Raw genomic sequence first — 17,738 nt, 5'->3', positions numbered from 1 at the left:
ATTAGGCTGATTGGACCACCCTGACAAAAAGTATATTAGATGGGGAGGTTGTAAAGGACAGGACTCAAAAAGGAATTCCCAGAAACGACAGTGGTTGAGATGGCAAAGGGGAATTACCGTGAATGAAGAAAGTGGGGTGCTATGAGGAGTTTGGATGAGTCAGTGTAAGACTTGAGCCCTTGAATGTGCTGCCCAACAATGCAATTTAGGAGGGTGAGTCGTCACTGAATTTGATTTGCCCGCTCTTCTCCTTTCTATTCCTCCCACTCAGTCTGCATCACATTCACCTCAAAATGTATAGGATATTCATAGAGGGGGGAAATTCTGTCCATTATCATGTTTCTAAAAGATTGAATGTTCAAAAAAAGATGAATTCATTAATAACCAAATTAATGATTAGTATCGGTTTGAAAAGCAGTTCAAACTTTATTCACTTCAAATTGAAAGATCCTTAGATTGAACTCTGGGGTGTATTTATTATGTCTTGCAACGGAAACACGTTAAAGAATCAAACGTACACAAACAGAGCAAACGATGAAAAACGGGGAGGGACCTACCTGAATTTGTCCAATAGAAACTAGTTTTCGTTGAACAAAAATGTATGTTTGGAGTAAACGGTTAACGTTGCTAAACGTTTTGGAACAGAATCGGCGTACTTAATACAGCCGTGGAGTTCCTATAAAAACACAATTTTGTGAATGTTAAACTCAGTGGAAAAATAATGGAGTGGGTTGCAGTTATGCCAAGAGTTTGCAATCTGTTCTGCTGTGGTGGTTGACAGCAACCACTATGTGCCACTTCACTTGATGTACCGTCTGTCTGACAAACTAGTTAGCTAAGCACCGAAAAACTAACGTTAAGCCAAAACATGGCTGGTAACTAACGTTATCAACCAGTCACACAGTTCAGCAGGTTTGAAAATGTATTAAAACAGTTATAACTAACGTTACAATGTCTCATTAACATTAGCTTGCTAAGTAGTTAGCTAGCTAACGTTAAGTAACGTAACGAACTAGTTAACATTAGCTATGGAATTTGAAACACTACTTAGCCACATATGGCTAACTCAGGGCTAGCTTACTAGTTTATTTACTTTAACTTTAGTTAACTAGCTAGCTGGTTCGCATTACACTTTTGACAAGTTAGATAAGATAGCAATCAACATTGTAGTTAGCTAGTTAACGTTAGGTAGGGGAAATAACTAGAAGACATTTCAACTCCAACAGATAAAATGCAAATCGTGGATAACGTTCATTCTTGGCTAGAGTTCGCTCGCTAAACGTTATATTGGTTTATCATTTTCGTATTTTTTGTTTACTCTCTTGACAAGCCCCGGGCCTGTACTTACTCCAGCTTTCCTCTCCTGCCTCCCCCCTCCGACTTACCCTGGTAGAGGTGATGTCCATCATAACCTCCTGAAAAGCGGCAGTCTCTTCAGCCTGACGTTGGGTATGTAGAGCTATTTTCTCGCTAAATTTTCGAGGGTTTGATGCCCCGGACCCAGCACCCGAACTGGGTCCTGCTCCGGGTCCACAACCGCCTACATCCGTAGCAGACATCTTTGCCGAACGACTTCACGCAGTGGGATGATCTGACTTGGTCGTCACTAACGTTAGTTACTATAGCCACAAAGTGATACGGGCCGCCTATTTCTACAATTTATCCTCTTAAAATGTGATTTTAAACGTAACATTAACACAGTTAACCTTAAATGAAGACCAAAAAGCTATTTTTGTTTTCATGAATTTGTACGACAGACAATTTTGACATTGGAGCTGTGGTAACTAGCTAGTCGAAACCATCTGACTTGGAGGGGGAGGAGAAAGTGAGCGCCCAAGCCAATCTGGGGCATGTCGTTTATTTGGTTAAAAAAAATGTATGTACGGCTAGGTCAATACAGAAATTACAGTACTGTGTAATGGATATTGATTAAAAAAAAACGTTACATTGTTCCAAAATACAACTATTGTATTGGTTGGTTTTCTCAAAATTAAAAGGCTGCATATAAACCAGATTATTCAGTAGTAAAATACACTGCCAGACTGGTTGTCTGATCACTCTCCAGATGAAAAAGAAGTAGGAAACATGTTAAATTATTTCAGATTACTTTTAATCAGTAAACCAGGTACAGATAAACATGTAGCTGATATAAAAGTGAACATAAAAACAAGAGCAGCCATTTCAATTATTCAAACACAAGTTTTACAAGAGAATAGAGGACTAATTCAAAGCTCTCACCACATGGCAGTGAAATCAGGGCCTATATTTAGATCTCAATGTAAGGCTCTGACAAAGAGCAACCACTCCATTTATCTTTTTAAGCATTTAAAGTAGAAGCCAGCTGTATATGCTCTTATGTTTTTTTTAGGGGCTAGGCAGTCATACTACTGAACAAACAAATGTGTGTACAATTCAGGACACACCTAGTCAGATTTCACAGCCAACAAAACATTAGGTATGCTATAATATCAAACCAGGAGTTATATAATGCTCATATTACCTTCTTTTTTTTTAAATCAGGTAATTTTGACCACATCACGGTATACAGAAAGCCATTTGTGAAGTATGTCATTGTTTATATAAAAAATATAGATATTCAAATATCTAAAATAGAAAACATTATATGATGTTAATTTCAAAGCATGGCAGGATTAGCATATCCTTTTTTAAATCTGAATGAATAACATTCATCTACATATTAAAACTAAAATAATCAAGTTTCCAGTGTAAGGCAAATCAGCATTCTCCCTGCACCTTAAGAAAACTTGTTTGAATTAATGACACGCTTGAGTATCTTTTGGGCTCATGCTGTAAACATTTTAATGCTTATCAGTCCAAATTGCATTCTCACAGCGCAAGAGGAAATTTGTTTTTGTCTTAAATCCCAGAAGGGTTGTCAGTTTGATAGAATCAGACCCAAAGGATTGATCTACAGAATATTTACATTTTGATGAACAGCATCCCAGTGACCACTGCGAACCCAGTGAGAATCATGGCCACCTTGGGGATGCGGTTCTGCGGGGAGCTTAGCTCATGGGGCAGGATCTCCATGAAGGTGATATACATAAAGGTGCCAGACGCCAGGCCTTCTAAGGTGGACCTGGCCAGCTGGTGCTGGGGGGATGACTTGGTCTCGGTGAGGGCAATGCCCAGCCCAATGCCCATTGGGGACATGAGGGCAAAGAGCAGGAGGCAACCTACTACGGCTGCCCGCCGCAGCTTGCCCTGGGCCAGCTTTAAGGCTAGACTGAAAGAGATGATGCTCTTGTGGAGGAGTAGAGCAACACAGATCTCCAGCACCTCTTGACTGTCCTCCTGTAACCCCACAGCCAGGCCCTCAAACACTGAGTGCAGAGATAAGGAAAACACGAGAATGAAGGCCCGGATGGCCGAGGTAGAGTTAAAGTCCACATGGAAGTGGGCATCCTCTCCCCCTAATTCCTCCCTACCATGGGAGTGTCTCCGGCCATCTCTGTCATGTGATTGGATGCTGGAGTCCACCAATAGTGCGCGTCTTTCTTCAGAGTGGCCCGCCGATCGGTCTTTGAGGGCCAAGACTATTTGCTCCAGCACCAGGACCAAGAAGAAGCCCATGGCTATGATAAATTCAGGTAGAGGGAACTGAAGCTGGAAGGGGTAGATAGACAAGAGGATAACACACACTTTATAACTTACCTGGAAGAACTAACTACCACAAAGATAGCCTAATCAGTCAGATTAAGCTGACAAGTGTAACATAAAAAAAATCGATTAAAAAAAAAGGTGTCTGCGAACAGAAATTGAGTCTACACAAAGTCATTCATCTGTATTTTTCTCAGCATTCAAATTTGACAAAGTTTAAAAATGTAATTCTGACATTAAGTAATACAGGGCAGGCCGAGATAACGCTGTACTTCCTAAATACTAATCAGATGTGAAATGACTAACCGAAGGGCAGAAACCAAAAAAAAGACACCGCTAATGGGGACTTCCCCAAATTCTTACTGTGATGCCCAGGTTACTAAATGCTTCATTGATCCCAGATAGGTAGTCAGGTACTAGGTCCAGAAGGCAAGTAGCAAAGAACACTCCTCCAGCGAAGCAGCTCACCAAGCGCACTACCTTGTGACGAGTTTCTGTGGAATACATTTTACATTTTACAAAGACACAACTCAGCCACAAATGTATCAGCCAGTCATGCAAGTTTATTGAAAGGCTCTACAACAAGTAAGGTCAATGTTTTAACCTGTTGGTCTTCATCTGGTCTCCATGGAAAAAATATACAGATTTGACAGACTACATCTTGACAACATCTTGACAACATCCGGGAACAGATTACACAAGTGAGTAGGTATGTCTTCCTTTTACTAATTTACCTGCACTTTATTATTCAGCCCTGTGCAAAGTTATCGGATGTGCATGGAAGTTGAACCCACTTACATGCTACTGTCTTTACATGGATTTGGGGGTTCTTTCTGTTTCATGTAGGGTTTGTGAAAGGAAGGAACACATAGGAGTCAACAAGTAAGTTTACACCCAGGACTTCTTTTCGGATAAATCCGTTTGAATTCAATCATTTTTTGACAGCATCCCTTTTGATTTAAACAAAACGTTCCTGCATGTTTTCCAATGGAAGAAGTGGTCAGAAAGTTACTTTTTGGACCTCAATCCCAAAACATTCAAGAGATAAGTGCTCAAAACTGACTCATTTTGCATACTCCACCATACCATAAGACATCAATGTCTTTGTCACTGGGAGAAAAAAAAAACAGTTGAGTTTGATGCCATTTAAAAGCTTACAAACAGGGTTATCAAACTACTTAATAATTTATTGAAAAATGTTTCATATTTTTTTACCTTAACATCAATTATCTAAAAAATAATCTTCATGTTCACATACATATATAAAATATATTTTGATTTGTTTAACACTTTTTTGGTTACTACATGATTCCATATGTGTTATTTCATAGTTTTGATGTCTTCATTATTATTCTACAATGTAGAACATTTTAAAATGAAAGAAAAACCCTGGAATGAGTAGGCGTGTCCAAACTTTTGACTGGTACTGTATGTTGTAGCTTAGACCCTATTTTTACATCTGAGGTTTGCTCTTGAATACAGGGTGGGTGTCATTTCAATCATATAAATATATTTAATAGAATGGACCTATCCCTTCAAACCTCTGCAATTTAGCTGGTACACCATTGACATTTTAATTTAAATGACATTTTTACTTTATTTACTAACAAAGATTTCTGCTGGTCCACCCATTGTCAAATATCAATTTAAATGGTCTTGTCTATTCTATGATCTATATTTCAATAGGTTTCCTATGGAGTATTGACAGTATAATATAAAACTACTGATATTCCCATCCAAGTCAACATTGTGTGTAATTGACATTTAAGAAGAAAAAAAAAAGAGTTTAAAAAGCATGTTCATAAGCTTTTAAATATGTACATCTCAACTGTTTATCTTTTCCAGTGATGACGAGATGGATGTCTCATGGTATGGTGTGTATGCAAAATAGGTCAACTAAGTACTTTTATCTCTTGACTATTTTGGCATTCAGGTCCAAAAAGTAACTTTCTGAGCACTTCTACAATGGGGGAAAAAATGTAAGGAAGGTTCTAATCAATTCAAAAGGGGTACTGTCAAAAAATTGATTTAATGCAAATGGATTTACCTTTAAATCACATTCACAAAATTCATTCTGATCTAAAGTACCACTTACCTGGGTCTACATTGCACCTCCCTGCCCCCCTGACTAAGCACAAAGGGGCGAAGCCACAGACCAGTGTGATGGAGAAAAGAACAACCAGTGCTCCCAGCTTTACCTCCAGGCCAGGGACATCAGCTGGGTTCATCTGCACTTCAGATGGCCACCCAGAGAGGGCAACAGAAGATCCTTTTCTGAGAGCCATCTCTGCACTCCCTGCTTCTCTTTTACGCCCGAGTGAAACAGCAACGGGTAGCTCTCAGACGCCCTCCATTGGCTTACAGTCGAATGGGGAGGGGGAGACCACCTGCATCAGAGAAGTTTGAGGAACATTTGCCTACATTCAAATCAAGTCAATACAAATAAACGCAGTTTGACATTTATTGCATACATTTTCATAGTGCCCATGGTTTAGGGTGAGAGACTTCTGTGACAATGTCACATTGTAGCATCTGCTCTGGGATCTTGGCAAACAAATAACATGATACAGTATGTGAAAGGATGGAAACGTACAGTTTGTGTAGGAAAGGGGGGGCATAGTGACTGATCTAACATCAGATAGATAACATTAAATGGCTTTACCGGGACTGTTATAATATCCTGTACAGCTGTTTAGAAAGTTAAAAGCTATAGCTAGTCCATAAAAAGTTTTCAACAATTTGACTAAACGTATAGCTTTCTGCCTATGGCATCTCTCACATTACAAATCGCAAGCAATAAATAATGTACTACCTTCTGTCGTATTCTCTCATAAAAGGACAGCCTTGGTGAGCAGCTTGTATTGGCACAGACTTAATAACAAGTGGGAAAAAGGCTGCAAAATTACATTACTGCTATGCCAAAAAACTGCACTCTGTACGGGAAGTGATGATTCAACTGATCAGAATGAGGCTGGGACGACCGAGGGAGGGGCATATCCCGGATTCATCAACGCTCAGTGAAATCTGATCTCAAGTCAGATCTGCGTTTTAGCTGTCGATAGTTAATCTCAAAATTGGGGGTCCGCAAAACAGATAATTTATCAGTTGTTTCGGAGCAACTTCGAACTCTCGCGGTCTATTCATTCGTGGACTTTTGATACAAGAAATTCTAAGCAGTGTATCACTTATTAAATCGCACACAATTGCAACAGATGAAGGATTGAGAGGACATCATGTGCCATCTCTAGACTTTGTATCAGTCCAGTAAATGTGCGAAATATGACAATGGCATGCGTTCCAGTACCACACCTCTGCTGCATCCCTAACCTAGTAGGCTACATACCAGCTAAGCATTTACCGCCAGGCAATGTAATTTGGACGTCGTTTTTTCTGGTCCTGTCTGGACCAGTGGTATTTATATATTTTTTGCTGCGGTCCGGACTGGCCTTGATTTCAACGTCAACAGACGGCTATGATCGGTTAAGATTTGGTCTGGTCCAGGCTGGCGTTGATTTGGCCACATATAGATTCCTATGATTGGTCCGATAGGGTGTTTGTCTTTCACGCCAAGAACCGAGTTTGTTGTTTGCTACACTGGTGTCAGAAATGGGATGACAGCCATGACCATGAAACATGACGAGTAGCCTAAGAAAAATGCTGGAATCTCCTACTATCCCAAAATTCCACTGATCCTACTTTTAGATTTGTGCGAAGTACTGTAGTGAACGAGTATAGCCGAACACTTCCCAACAAAGCATTGATGTCTTTTTTTTCTAATAGGGCTCTGTATTGTACCCTACTTTACTCTACTGAATAAAACTTGACTGTCCTGTACCGGGCCATACCGTACTGTGCTCTACTGTACTAAACTGTCGTACTCTAATGTGATGTTTAAACTTGTTAAACATACTGGCTGAGCGTACCACCCTCGGTACAGCGTTGCGGTCAGCGACGATGGAGTAGCCATACCAGGCTGTGATGCAGGGTCGAGTGTGTCAGGGACGGAGGAGGTGATGTGGTCTTTGACTAGCCTCTCAAAGCGTGAGTGCTACGGGTTGGGATGATGGGGGACATCTTGAAGCAGGAGGGGATAACAGCCTAAACTAAAGAGAGATGGAAAATGTCTTGTTTGGATTTCATGCAATGGACATACACAAATTGGTGAAATGAAAAAATAACTTGTTTCAAAAAAATAAAAACGGAAAAGTTGTGCGTGCATATGTATTCTCCCCCTTTGCTATGAAGCCCCTAAATAAGATCTGGTGCAACCAATTACCTTCAGAAGTCACATAATTAGTTAGATTGCACACAGGTGGACTTTATTTAAGTGTTACATGATCTGTCACATGATCTCAGTAGATATACACCTGTTCTGAAAGGCCCCAGAGTCTGTAACACCACTAAGCAAGGGCCACCATGAAGATCAAGGAGCTCTCCAAACAGGTCAGGAACAAAGTTGTGGAGAAGTACAGATCAGGGTTGGGTTATACAAAATATCAGAAACTTTGAACATCCCACAGAGCACCGTTAAATCCATCATTAAAAAAATGGAAAGAATACAGCACCAAAACAAACCTGCCAAGAGAGGGCCGCCCACCAAAACTCACAGACCAGGCAAGGAGGGCGTTAATCAGAGGCAAAAAAATACCAAAAATAACTCTGAAGGAGCTGCAAAGCTCCACAGCGGAGATTGGCGTATCTGTCCATAGGACCACTTTAAGCCGTACACTTCACAGAGCTGGGCTTTACAGAAGCGTGGCAAGAAAAAAGCCATTGCTTGGGGAAAAAAATAAGCAAACACCTTTGGTGTTCACCAAAAGGCATGTGGGAGACTACCCAACCACATGGAAAGGAGCCAGCAGGTATCCTAGTGGTTAGAGCATTGAACTAGTAACCGGAAGGTTGCGAGATCAAATCCCGGAGCTGACGAGGGAAAAATCTGTTGTTCTGCCCCTGTACAAGGCAGATAACCCACTGTTCCTAGGCCATCATTGAAAATAAGAGTTTGTTGTTAACTGACTTGCCTAGTTGAATAAAGGTAAATTAAATGGTAGATGAGACTAAAATTGAGCTTTTTGGCCATCAAGGAAAACGCTATGTCTGGCGCAAACCCAACACCTCTCATCATTCCGAGAACACCATCCCCACCGTGAGTGGTGGCAGCATGTGGGGATGTTTTTCATCAGCAGGGACTGGGAAACTGGTCAGAATTGAAGGAATGATGGATGGTGCTAAATACAGGGAAATTCACAGGAAATTCTTGAGGGAAACCTGTTTCAGTCTTCCAGAGATTTGAGACTGGGACGGAGGTTCACCTTCCAGCAGGACAATGACCCTAAGCATACTGCTAAAGCAACACTCGAGTGGTTTAAGGGGAAACATTTAAATGTCTTGGAATGGCCTAGTCAAAGCCCAGATCTCAATCCAATTGAGAATCTGTGGTATGATTTAAAGATTGCTGTACACCAGCGGCACCCACCCAACTTGAAGGAGCTGGAGCAGTTTTGCCTTGAAGAATGGGCAAAAATCCCAGTGGCTAGATGTGCCAAGCTTATAGAGACATACCCTAAGAGACTTGCAGCTGTAATTGCTGCAAAAGGTGGCTCTACAAATGATTGACTTTGGGGGGATGAATAGTTATGCACGCTCAAGTTGACTGTTTTTTTGTCTTATTTGTTGTTTGTTTCACAATAAAACATTTTTGCATCTTGAAAGTGGTAGGCATGTTGTGTAAATCAAATGATGCAAACCTCCAAAAAATACATTTTAATTCCAGGTTGTAAGGCAACAAAATAGGAAAAATGCCAAGGGGGGCGAATACTTTCGCAAGCCACTGTAGCTCATTCGGTAGAGCGGCATTGGTGTCTGTGACGTGATTGGCTTTCTTTTTGTAATCCATGGATGTTAGAAGCCCCTGCCAGATACGTCTCGTGTCAGACCCGCTGAATTGCCCCTCCACTTTGTCCCAAAACTTGTGTCTTGTCATCTTAATCGATCTGTATTGATCATATTTATACTGTTTAACCATACAATTGTGCCCGGTCACCTTGCTGTGTTTAAGCAGCATCTCTCATCAACCCATGTTTTTTTTATTTGGTCATTCAGCAGACACTCATATCTAGATTGACTGACAGTCAGGGCATTCAACTAAGGTAGATAAAGAACACATCACAGTCATTGCATGAACAAAAACCCCATCTGTAACCGTTACAAAGAATGTTATTGTAGTTGAAGTGATCTGTTGTTTTATTCTGTAGGTTGGACTACTTTGAACATCATCGCCGCAAGTTTTAAAGCTTTTGAAAAATCTAACATTAAGTGCATGTGACAGATGGGAGCAATAATAAATATTCGGTTGCAGTCTTCAGTTGCAGTCTTTCCTATATTATTGTGATAGAATGCTTACTTAATTGAGAATGTATGTGCTTGTTGAAATTTGTCCACAGAATCAATGACAGAAAAATACATATTTTTCACGTCTGTAAATTGTCTTTTTGACATCCATTACAGACATATTTTTGATGTCCGTATAAGACGTCTTCTAACCTTTCATTCAGCACCTGAAATGCACGTGATGTCAACGTATGGAAAAGTATTTTCAAAGTAATTTTGCTCACTGGGTAATGTATGTTATTACTTCCTGTATAGAATAAAAATATCTTGATTGCATAGTATATTGTTTAGAATTTAGGCCCATCTGTGTTTTTCAAAAGATCACCAACACAATTTTTTTATGTATTTATTGAGGCAGAATTGCTGATGCCACAACCCAGTTCTTATGAGGTGAGATCATGTGAGATCATAAAGAGACAAACCTTGCCTTGTAAAAAAAAGAGAAAAACAGAGTTCCATGAGTCATATATAACTGTCCTATTTTGCCATAGTATACAGGAGATCATATCCAATTTATATTTGCCATAATACGAATAAACCATGAAATACAGTATAAAGGACATGAATATATTGAACACATTGTCTGACATTTTGGCTAAAGGCCTGGTTTGGAATTTAGCATGTAGATACGGCTTTTGAATTTACGGTGTTATTATATGTACATGAATGCTCAACGACACAATCCGACACACCAGATCCAAGATGGCGTAGCAGTAGGACGTTTGTCTTTGTCTTATCCCGTATCTTATCCTGTGTAAATAGCCAGTCTTTTTCATATATATCTTCATCTCACTTTCTATCTACGAACTAAATATACTTTCCTGCAACCCTGCCTCACTCAATGTGGTACGGATCTGCTATTTTTATTCTTTATAACTGGAACTTCCATCAGGAGCTAGCCAGCTATCTAGCTACTAGTCCTTGTTTGCCACGGCTAGCGGTCTTCACCTTTTTCCCGGTCACCAGCCAGCCTTAGCTCGAACAACACCTGCCAGTCTGCACAGCGCGATATCAATCCAGAACATATCGGACTGCATCTCTCTACCACAACACCGGATTCCTGCCGCTCTGGATCATTACACCGGATCATCGCAGCTAGCTAGCTGCAAACGAGTGGCTACTGTTAGCTAACGCCTCTACCACCATCTAGCCTTGAGCTAGGCCCATATAGCAGCTAATTCTAGGGCTACAATACCTTTGCCAATTGGCTTAGACCCTTTATTGTCGACACGGAGCCCCTCCAATCCATCACGACTGGACTGCCGACGTGATCGCCCGATGTGGTCTCAACAGGCTATTCTGTTAAGATGTTGCCGAAGAACCATCTACAAGCCCCGGCCCGCTAGCTTTTCTGAACGCTGTGTCCCCTGCTCGCCTAGCGTAGTAAGTGACTACAGAACGGCACCCTGGCTCACCTATTGCTTCTCTTTTGCCCCTATGATCACTCGGCTACACAGCTGATGCCCCCTGGACTGTTTCAGTAACACGGTACCTAATTTTGTTTACCTGTCGGCCCCAGCCTAAAACTCAGGTCCTGTATGTACCTAACTGACCTGCTCTGCCCATTAATCGCCATTTACCCGTTGTTGTCTTAGCTCTCCTGATCAACACCTGTGATTGCTTTATGACTCTCTCTAATGCCAATATGCCTTGTCTACTGCTGTTTTGGCTAGTTCTTATTGTTTTATTTCACTGTAGAGCCCTCAGTCCCGATAAAAATGCCTTAGATAGCTCTTTTGTCCAACCCCACACACATGCGGAGACCTCACCTGGCTTAACTGGTGCCTCCAGAGACGAAACCTCTCTCATCGCCACTCAACGCCTAGGTTTACCTCCACTGTACTCAGACCCTACCATACCACTGTCTGCACATTATGCCCTGAATCTATTCTACCACGCCCAGAAATCTGCTCCTTTTATTCTCTGGCCCCAACGCACTAGACAACTAGTTCTTATAGCCTTTAGCGTACCCTCATTCTACTCCTCTGTTCCTCTGGTGATGTAGTGGTTAACCCAGGCCCTGTAGCCCCCAGTTCCACTCCTATTCCCCAGGCGCTTTCATTTGTTGACTTCTGTAACTGTAAAAGCCTTGGTTTCATGCATGTTAACGTCAGAAGCCTCCTCCCGAAGTTTGTTTTATTCACTGCTTTAGCACACTCCACCAACCCTGATGTCCTTGCCGTGTCTGAATCCTGGCTTAGGAAGGCCACCAAAAATTCTAACATTTCCATCCCCAACTACAACATTTTCCACCAAGATAGAACTGCCAAAGGGGGTGGAGTTGCAATCTACTGCAGAGATATGTCATGCTATCCAGGTCTGTGCCCAAACAGTTCGAGCTTCTACTTTTATAAATCCACCTTTCCAGAAATAAGTCTCTCACTGTTGCCACTTGTTATAGACCCCCCTCAGCCCCCAGCTGTGCCCTGGACACCATGTGTGAATTATCTTCAGAGTTCATACTGTTAGGTGACCTAAACTGGGATATGCTTAACACCCCGGCCATCCTACAATCTAAGATAGAGGCCCTAAATCTCACACAAATTATCAAGGAACCTACCAGGCACAACCCTAAATCCGTAAACACGGGCACCCTCATAGATATCATCCTGACCAACCTGCCCTCTAAATACACCTCTGCTGTCTTAAAACAGGATCTCAGCGATCACTGCCTCATTGCCTGAGTCCGTAATGGGTCCGCGGTCAGACAACCATCCCTCATCACTGTCAAACGCTCCCTAAAACACTTCAGGGAGCAGGCCTTTCTAATCGACCTGGCCCAGGTATCCTGGAAGGATATTGACTTCATTCCATCAGTAGAGGATTCCTGGTTATTCTTTAAAAGTGCTTTCCTCACCATCTTAAATAAGCATGCTCCATTAAAAAAATGTAGAACTAAGAACAGATATAGCCCTTGGTTCACTCCAGACTTGACTGCCCTTGACCAGCACAAAAACACCCTGTGGCGTACTGCATTAGCATCGAATAGCCCCCGCGATTTGCAACTTTTCAGGGAAGTTAGGAACCAATATACACAGGCAGATAAGAAAGCAAAGGCTAGCTTTTTCAAACAGAAATTTGCATCCTGTAGCGCAAACTCCAAAAAGTTCTGGGACACTGTAAAGTCCATGGAGAATAAGAGCACCTCCTCTCAGCTGCCCACTGCACTGAGGCTTGGAAACACTGTCACCACTGATAAATCTACAATAATCGAGAATTTCAATAAGCATTTTTCTACGGCTGGCCATGCTTTCCACCTGGCTACCCCTACCCCGGTCAACAGCTTTGCACCCCCCACAGCAACTTGCCCAAGCCTCCCCCATTTCTCCTTCACCAAAATCCAGATAGCTGATGTTCTGAAAGAGCTGCAAAATCTGGACCCCTACAAATCAGCTGGCCTCGACAATCTGGAACCTCTTTGTAAAATTATCCGCCGCAATTGTTGCAACCCCTATTACTAGCCTGTTCAACCTCTCTTTTGTATTGTCTGAGATCATTAAAGACTGGAAAGCTGCCGCAGTCATCCCCCTCTTCAAAGGGGGAGACACTCTAGACCCAAACTGTTATAGACCTATATATATCCTACTCTGCCTTTTCTAAAGTCTTCGAAAGCCAAGTTAACAAACAGATCACCGACCATTTCGAATCCCACCGTACATTCTCCGCTATGCAATCTGGTTTCTGAGCTGGTCATGGGTGCACCTCAGCCACGCTCAAGGTCCTAAATGATATCATATAATAAAATTATATGATTTTTCCGTATTTGTTATTTCATAGTTTTGATGTCTTCACTATTATTGTACAATGTAGAAAATAGTAAAAATAAAGAAAAACCCTTGAATGAGTAGGTGTTTCCAAACATTTGACTGGTACTGTAAGTATAGAAGATGAGATAACTACTCAAGCATCAGAGCAGGTTTCTAAACTGTGCCAGGAACAGAGTACAGACTGAATCAAGGCTGTGACCAAAATATTTTGATGTTAAAATGGAGGGCAACATGGCAATAGGGCACTGGGTGTGGTCTGGTGCAGAGACTGAGGGCATTGGGCCTGAGTGGGCAGTCTGCTACCCAGGTTAGCGCCCTCCTGCGAAGCACTTCCAGATTAGCCTCCATAAGCTTCAGTGGCTCCCAGTCATTGATAATGTTGCAACCCGGCAGTAGGTTTGCAACTACATGTGCTCAGCACTGCTTTTTCTGCCTCTGCTTGGCTCAGGGTCACTGGGTTGAAGGCCTCAGCCTTGTATTCTTGGTCGAGTCTATGTTGTAGTTCCTCAGGGAAAGGTCCTATGTCACCTACCTCACAACACAAATAAAGAATGCCCTGCCACAGACAGAATAGGTGATTCAAGAGAGTAGGCTATTTCAGATCAAGATACATTGCATGATGCTTGTCCATACATACACTACCGTTCAAAAGTTTGTGGTCAATTAGAAATGTCCTTGTTTTTGAAATATATATATTTTTTAGTCTATTAAAATAACATCAAATGGATCAGAAATACAGTGTAGACATTGTTAATGTAGTAAATGACTATTGTAGCTGGAAACTACAGATTTTTTTATGGAATATCTACATAGGCGTTCAGAGGCCCATTATCAGCAACCATCACTCCTTTGTTACAATGGCACGTTGTGTTAACTAATCCAAGTTTATCATTTTAAAAGGCTAGTGTCACGTTCTGACCAGTATGAGGGTTCTTTTGTTAGTGTAGGCTGGTCAGGACGTGGCAGAGGGATTTTGGTTTATGTGGTTCGGGGTGTGTGTGTATTATGTAGAGGGTAGTTGATTTATGTATTCCGGGGATTTTTGGTCACTGCTCTATGTTAGTCTATTTCTATGTTCTTTCTAGTTAGTCTGTTTCTATGTTTAGTTAATTGGGGTATGGACTCTCAATTGAAGGCAGGTGTTGTCTAGTTGCCTTTAATTGAGAGTCCTATATATTAGGGTGTATTTGTGGGAGGTTGTCACTTGAATTGCTGTTGTTTGCCTTCAAGTCTGTATTCGTCGTCCATCGGTTTGTTTTGTTTGTTTGTTTGTATAAGTGTTTTCATTAAAAAGTTAATTATGAGCACTCAACCCGCTGCGCCTTGGTCCATTCCTGACGACCGTCGTTACAGCTAGTTGATCATTAGAAAACCATTTTGCAATTATGTTAGCACAGCTGAAAACTGTTGTTCTGATTAAAGAAGCAATAAAACTGGCCTTCTTTAGACTAGTTGAGTATCTGGAGCATCAGCATTTGTGGGTTAGATTACAGGCTCAAAATGGCCAGAAACAAAGCACTTTCTTCTGAAACTCATCAGTCTATTCTTGTTCTGAGAAATGAAGGCTATTCCATGCAAGAAATTGCCAAGAAACTGAAGATCTCGAACGCTGTGTACTACTCCCTTCACAGAACAGCGCAAACTGGCTCTAACCAGAATAGAAAGAGGAGTGGGAGGCCCCAGTGCACAACTGAGCAAGAGGACAAGTACATTAGAGTGTCTACTTTGATAAACAGACGCCTCACAAGTCCTCAACTGGCAGCTTTATTAAATAGTATCAGCAAAACACCAGTCTCAACATCAACAATGAAGAGGCGACTCCGGGATGCTGGCCTTCTAGGCAGAGTTCCTCTGTCCAGTATCTGTGTTATTTTGCCCATCTTAATATTTTATTTTTATTGGCCAGTCTGAGATATGGCTTTTTCTTTGCAACTCTGCCTAGAAGGCCAGCATCCCGGAATCGCCTCTTCACTGTTGACTGTCACGTCCTGACCAGTGAAAGAGGTCATTTGCAATAGTAGTATGGTCAGGGCGTGGCAGGGGGGTTTGTTTTGTATGTATTTTGGGTTTCTGTTTCTATGCGGGTTTGTTCTAGTTGTCTATTTCTATGTGTTGGTTTTCATGTTCGGCCGGGTATGGTTTCCAATCAGAGGCAGGTGTCTTTCGTTCTCTGATTGGAAGCCATGCTTAGGCAGCCTGTTTTTCCTTTGGGGTGTGGGTAGTTGTTTTCCGTTTTGTCTGAGTACCTTACGGAACTGTTGGCTGTCGTTCTGCTATTTTGTTTAAGTGTTCTTGTTGAAATAAAGAAGAATGAGCACTCTACACGCTGCGCATTGGTCCCCTTTCATCGACCGCTGTGACAGTTGACATTGAGACTATGTTTTGCAGGTACTATTTAACGAAGCTGCCAGTTGAGGACTTGTGAGGCATCTGTTTCTCAAACTAGACACTCTAATGTACTTGCTCGGTTGTGCACTGGGGCCTCCCACTCCTTTTTTATTCTGGTTAGAGCCAGTTTGCACTGTTCTGTGAAAGGAGTAGTACAAAGCGTTGTACGAGATCTTCAGTTTCTTGGCAATTTCTCACATGGAATAGCCTTCATTTCTCAGAAAACGAATAGACTGACGAGTTTCAGAAGAAAGTTCTTTGTCTCTGGCCATTTTGAGACTTTAATCGAACCCACAAATGCTGATGCTCCAGATACTCAACTAGTCTAAAGAAGGCCAGTTTTATTGCTTCTTTAATCAGAACAACAGTTTTCAGCTGTGCTAACATAACTGCAAAAGGGTTTTCTAATGATCAGTTAGCCATTTGAAATGATAAACTTGGATTAGCTAACACAATGTGCCATTGGAACACAGGAGTGATGGTTGCTGATAATGGGCCTCTGTACGCCTATGTAGATATTCCATAAAAAAATCTGCTGTTTCCTGCTACAATAGTCATTTGCAACATTAACAATGTCTACACTGTATTTCTGATCAATTTGATGTTATTTTAATAGACAAAAAATGTGCTTTTCTTTCAAAAACAAGGACATTTCTAAGTGACCCTAAACTTTTGAACGGTAGTGTATAATTGTAAATAACACAACTAGAGAATGTTATATGTCAAATGACTGGACCTCAGAACTGTGGCCATCAAGGACTGCAGTTGTGCACGTCCCTGCTCAATACAAACCACACTGGCATGCAAGCTATGTAGGCCTACCTCTTTGGCCAACAGGCGATATCTAGACAGTTTTTCAGGTGTTGGGTCGTGTCCTCGGCACAGTCTTCGGGCAAGTGACCTGTGGAAAGTGACTGCAGGCATACCACTGTCACATGTCTCTGGATGGCACCAGTATTCCCCTGGCCACTCACACTAGGAGCCACCCACAGCCCTTGCACCACAATGGTCTCCCCACCATCCACCAGCAGGACAGACTCTAACGCCACCTACAGGGTAAAGGGAATGATACAATTTCACGAAGTTGCATTCAAGATCGCAACATTTGGCTGCCTTTTCCATTCTTGACTCAACTACAAAGAATGGTGAGACAAAAAGATCAGTGTCTATTTGAAATAGATAAGTGCAAAGAGAGCTGTGAACACATACAAAGGTTGACTCACCACCCTGCTATCCATTTTTGCAAGGAACACCAACAGACCAGGCTCTTCCAAACATCATTGACGTGCCAGCCATGTAGTCCAAACCATCAAAACTGCTTTGAGATATCCATGACCTGTTCAAAGTCAGAACTCCAGATGGTGTGACACACTTTTAGATTTTGCCATGATCCCCTGATTTTGCTCTGACTTTCCTACTGCAAAAACGTCTCATTAGAGAATGTTGGCAAAAGTATAGGTCTTTTGAGTTCAATACGATACTGTGACTGTTCTTTTCCAGTATGTCCAGTACAATCTCTAATTCACTGCTACATTTTGCCCACAAAGTATTCACACATAAATTGCCCTG

General features: G+C 41.7%; 2 protein-coding genes and 1 long non-coding RNA gene across 6 annotated transcripts in view; 1 reads left to right on the top strand and 2 right to left on the bottom strand.

The window, feature by feature from the left end:
- LOC106605456 (CREB-regulated transcription coactivator 2) overlaps positions 1-1,683 on the bottom strand; it is a 17,728-nt gene extending 16,045 nt beyond the window's left edge. Inside the window, exon 1 of one of the 3 annotated variants that reach the window (XM_014201139.2) lies at positions 1,386-1,683. In XM_014201139.2, the coding sequence (XP_014056614.2) occupies positions 1,386-1,559 (174 nt within the window). In that variant the 5' untranslated portion in view covers positions 1,560-1,683. The remainder of the gene's footprint in view (positions 1-1,385) is intronic. The other 2 variants (XM_014201140.2, XM_014201138.2) reach the window with 2 other exon arrangements.
- Positions 1,208-4,503, top strand: LOC106605458 (uncharacterized). Its single transcript, XR_006769927.1, has 3 exons — positions 1,208-1,449; positions 4,266-4,322; positions 4,468-4,503. It is a non-coding gene; the product is annotated as an uncharacterized lncRNA (long non-coding RNA).
- LOC106605457 (zinc transporter ZIP1) lies at positions 2,089-17,738 on the bottom strand. Of its 2 annotated transcripts, XM_014201142.2 has the most exons (5): positions 17,393-17,738; positions 16,992-17,218; positions 5,717-6,008; positions 3,985-4,115; positions 2,089-3,627 (listed from the first exon to the last, which is right to left on the bottom strand). In XM_014201142.2, exons 3-5 carry the CDS (start codon positions 5,904-5,906, stop codon positions 2,941-2,943), a joined length of 1,008 nt encoding a protein of 335 aa, XP_014056617.1. In that variant the 5' UTR covers positions 5,907-6,008; positions 16,992-17,218; positions 17,393-17,738; the 3' UTR covers positions 2,089-2,940. The 2 variants fall into 2 exon arrangements, with proteins under 2 accessions (XP_014056617.1, XP_014056616.1); XM_014201141.2 differs by lacking the exons at positions 16,992-17,218; positions 17,393-17,738 and adding an exon at positions 6,434-6,606.

This window comes from Salmo salar, chromosome ssa05 (assembly GCF_905237065.1).
Source record: "Salmo salar chromosome ssa05, Ssal_v3.1, whole genome shotgun sequence".
Taxonomy (NCBI): domain Eukaryota; kingdom Metazoa; phylum Chordata; class Actinopteri; order Salmoniformes; family Salmonidae; genus Salmo; species Salmo salar.
Note: the sequence above shows the minus strand (reverse complement) of the source record. Positions and strands in the feature narration are given on the sequence as shown.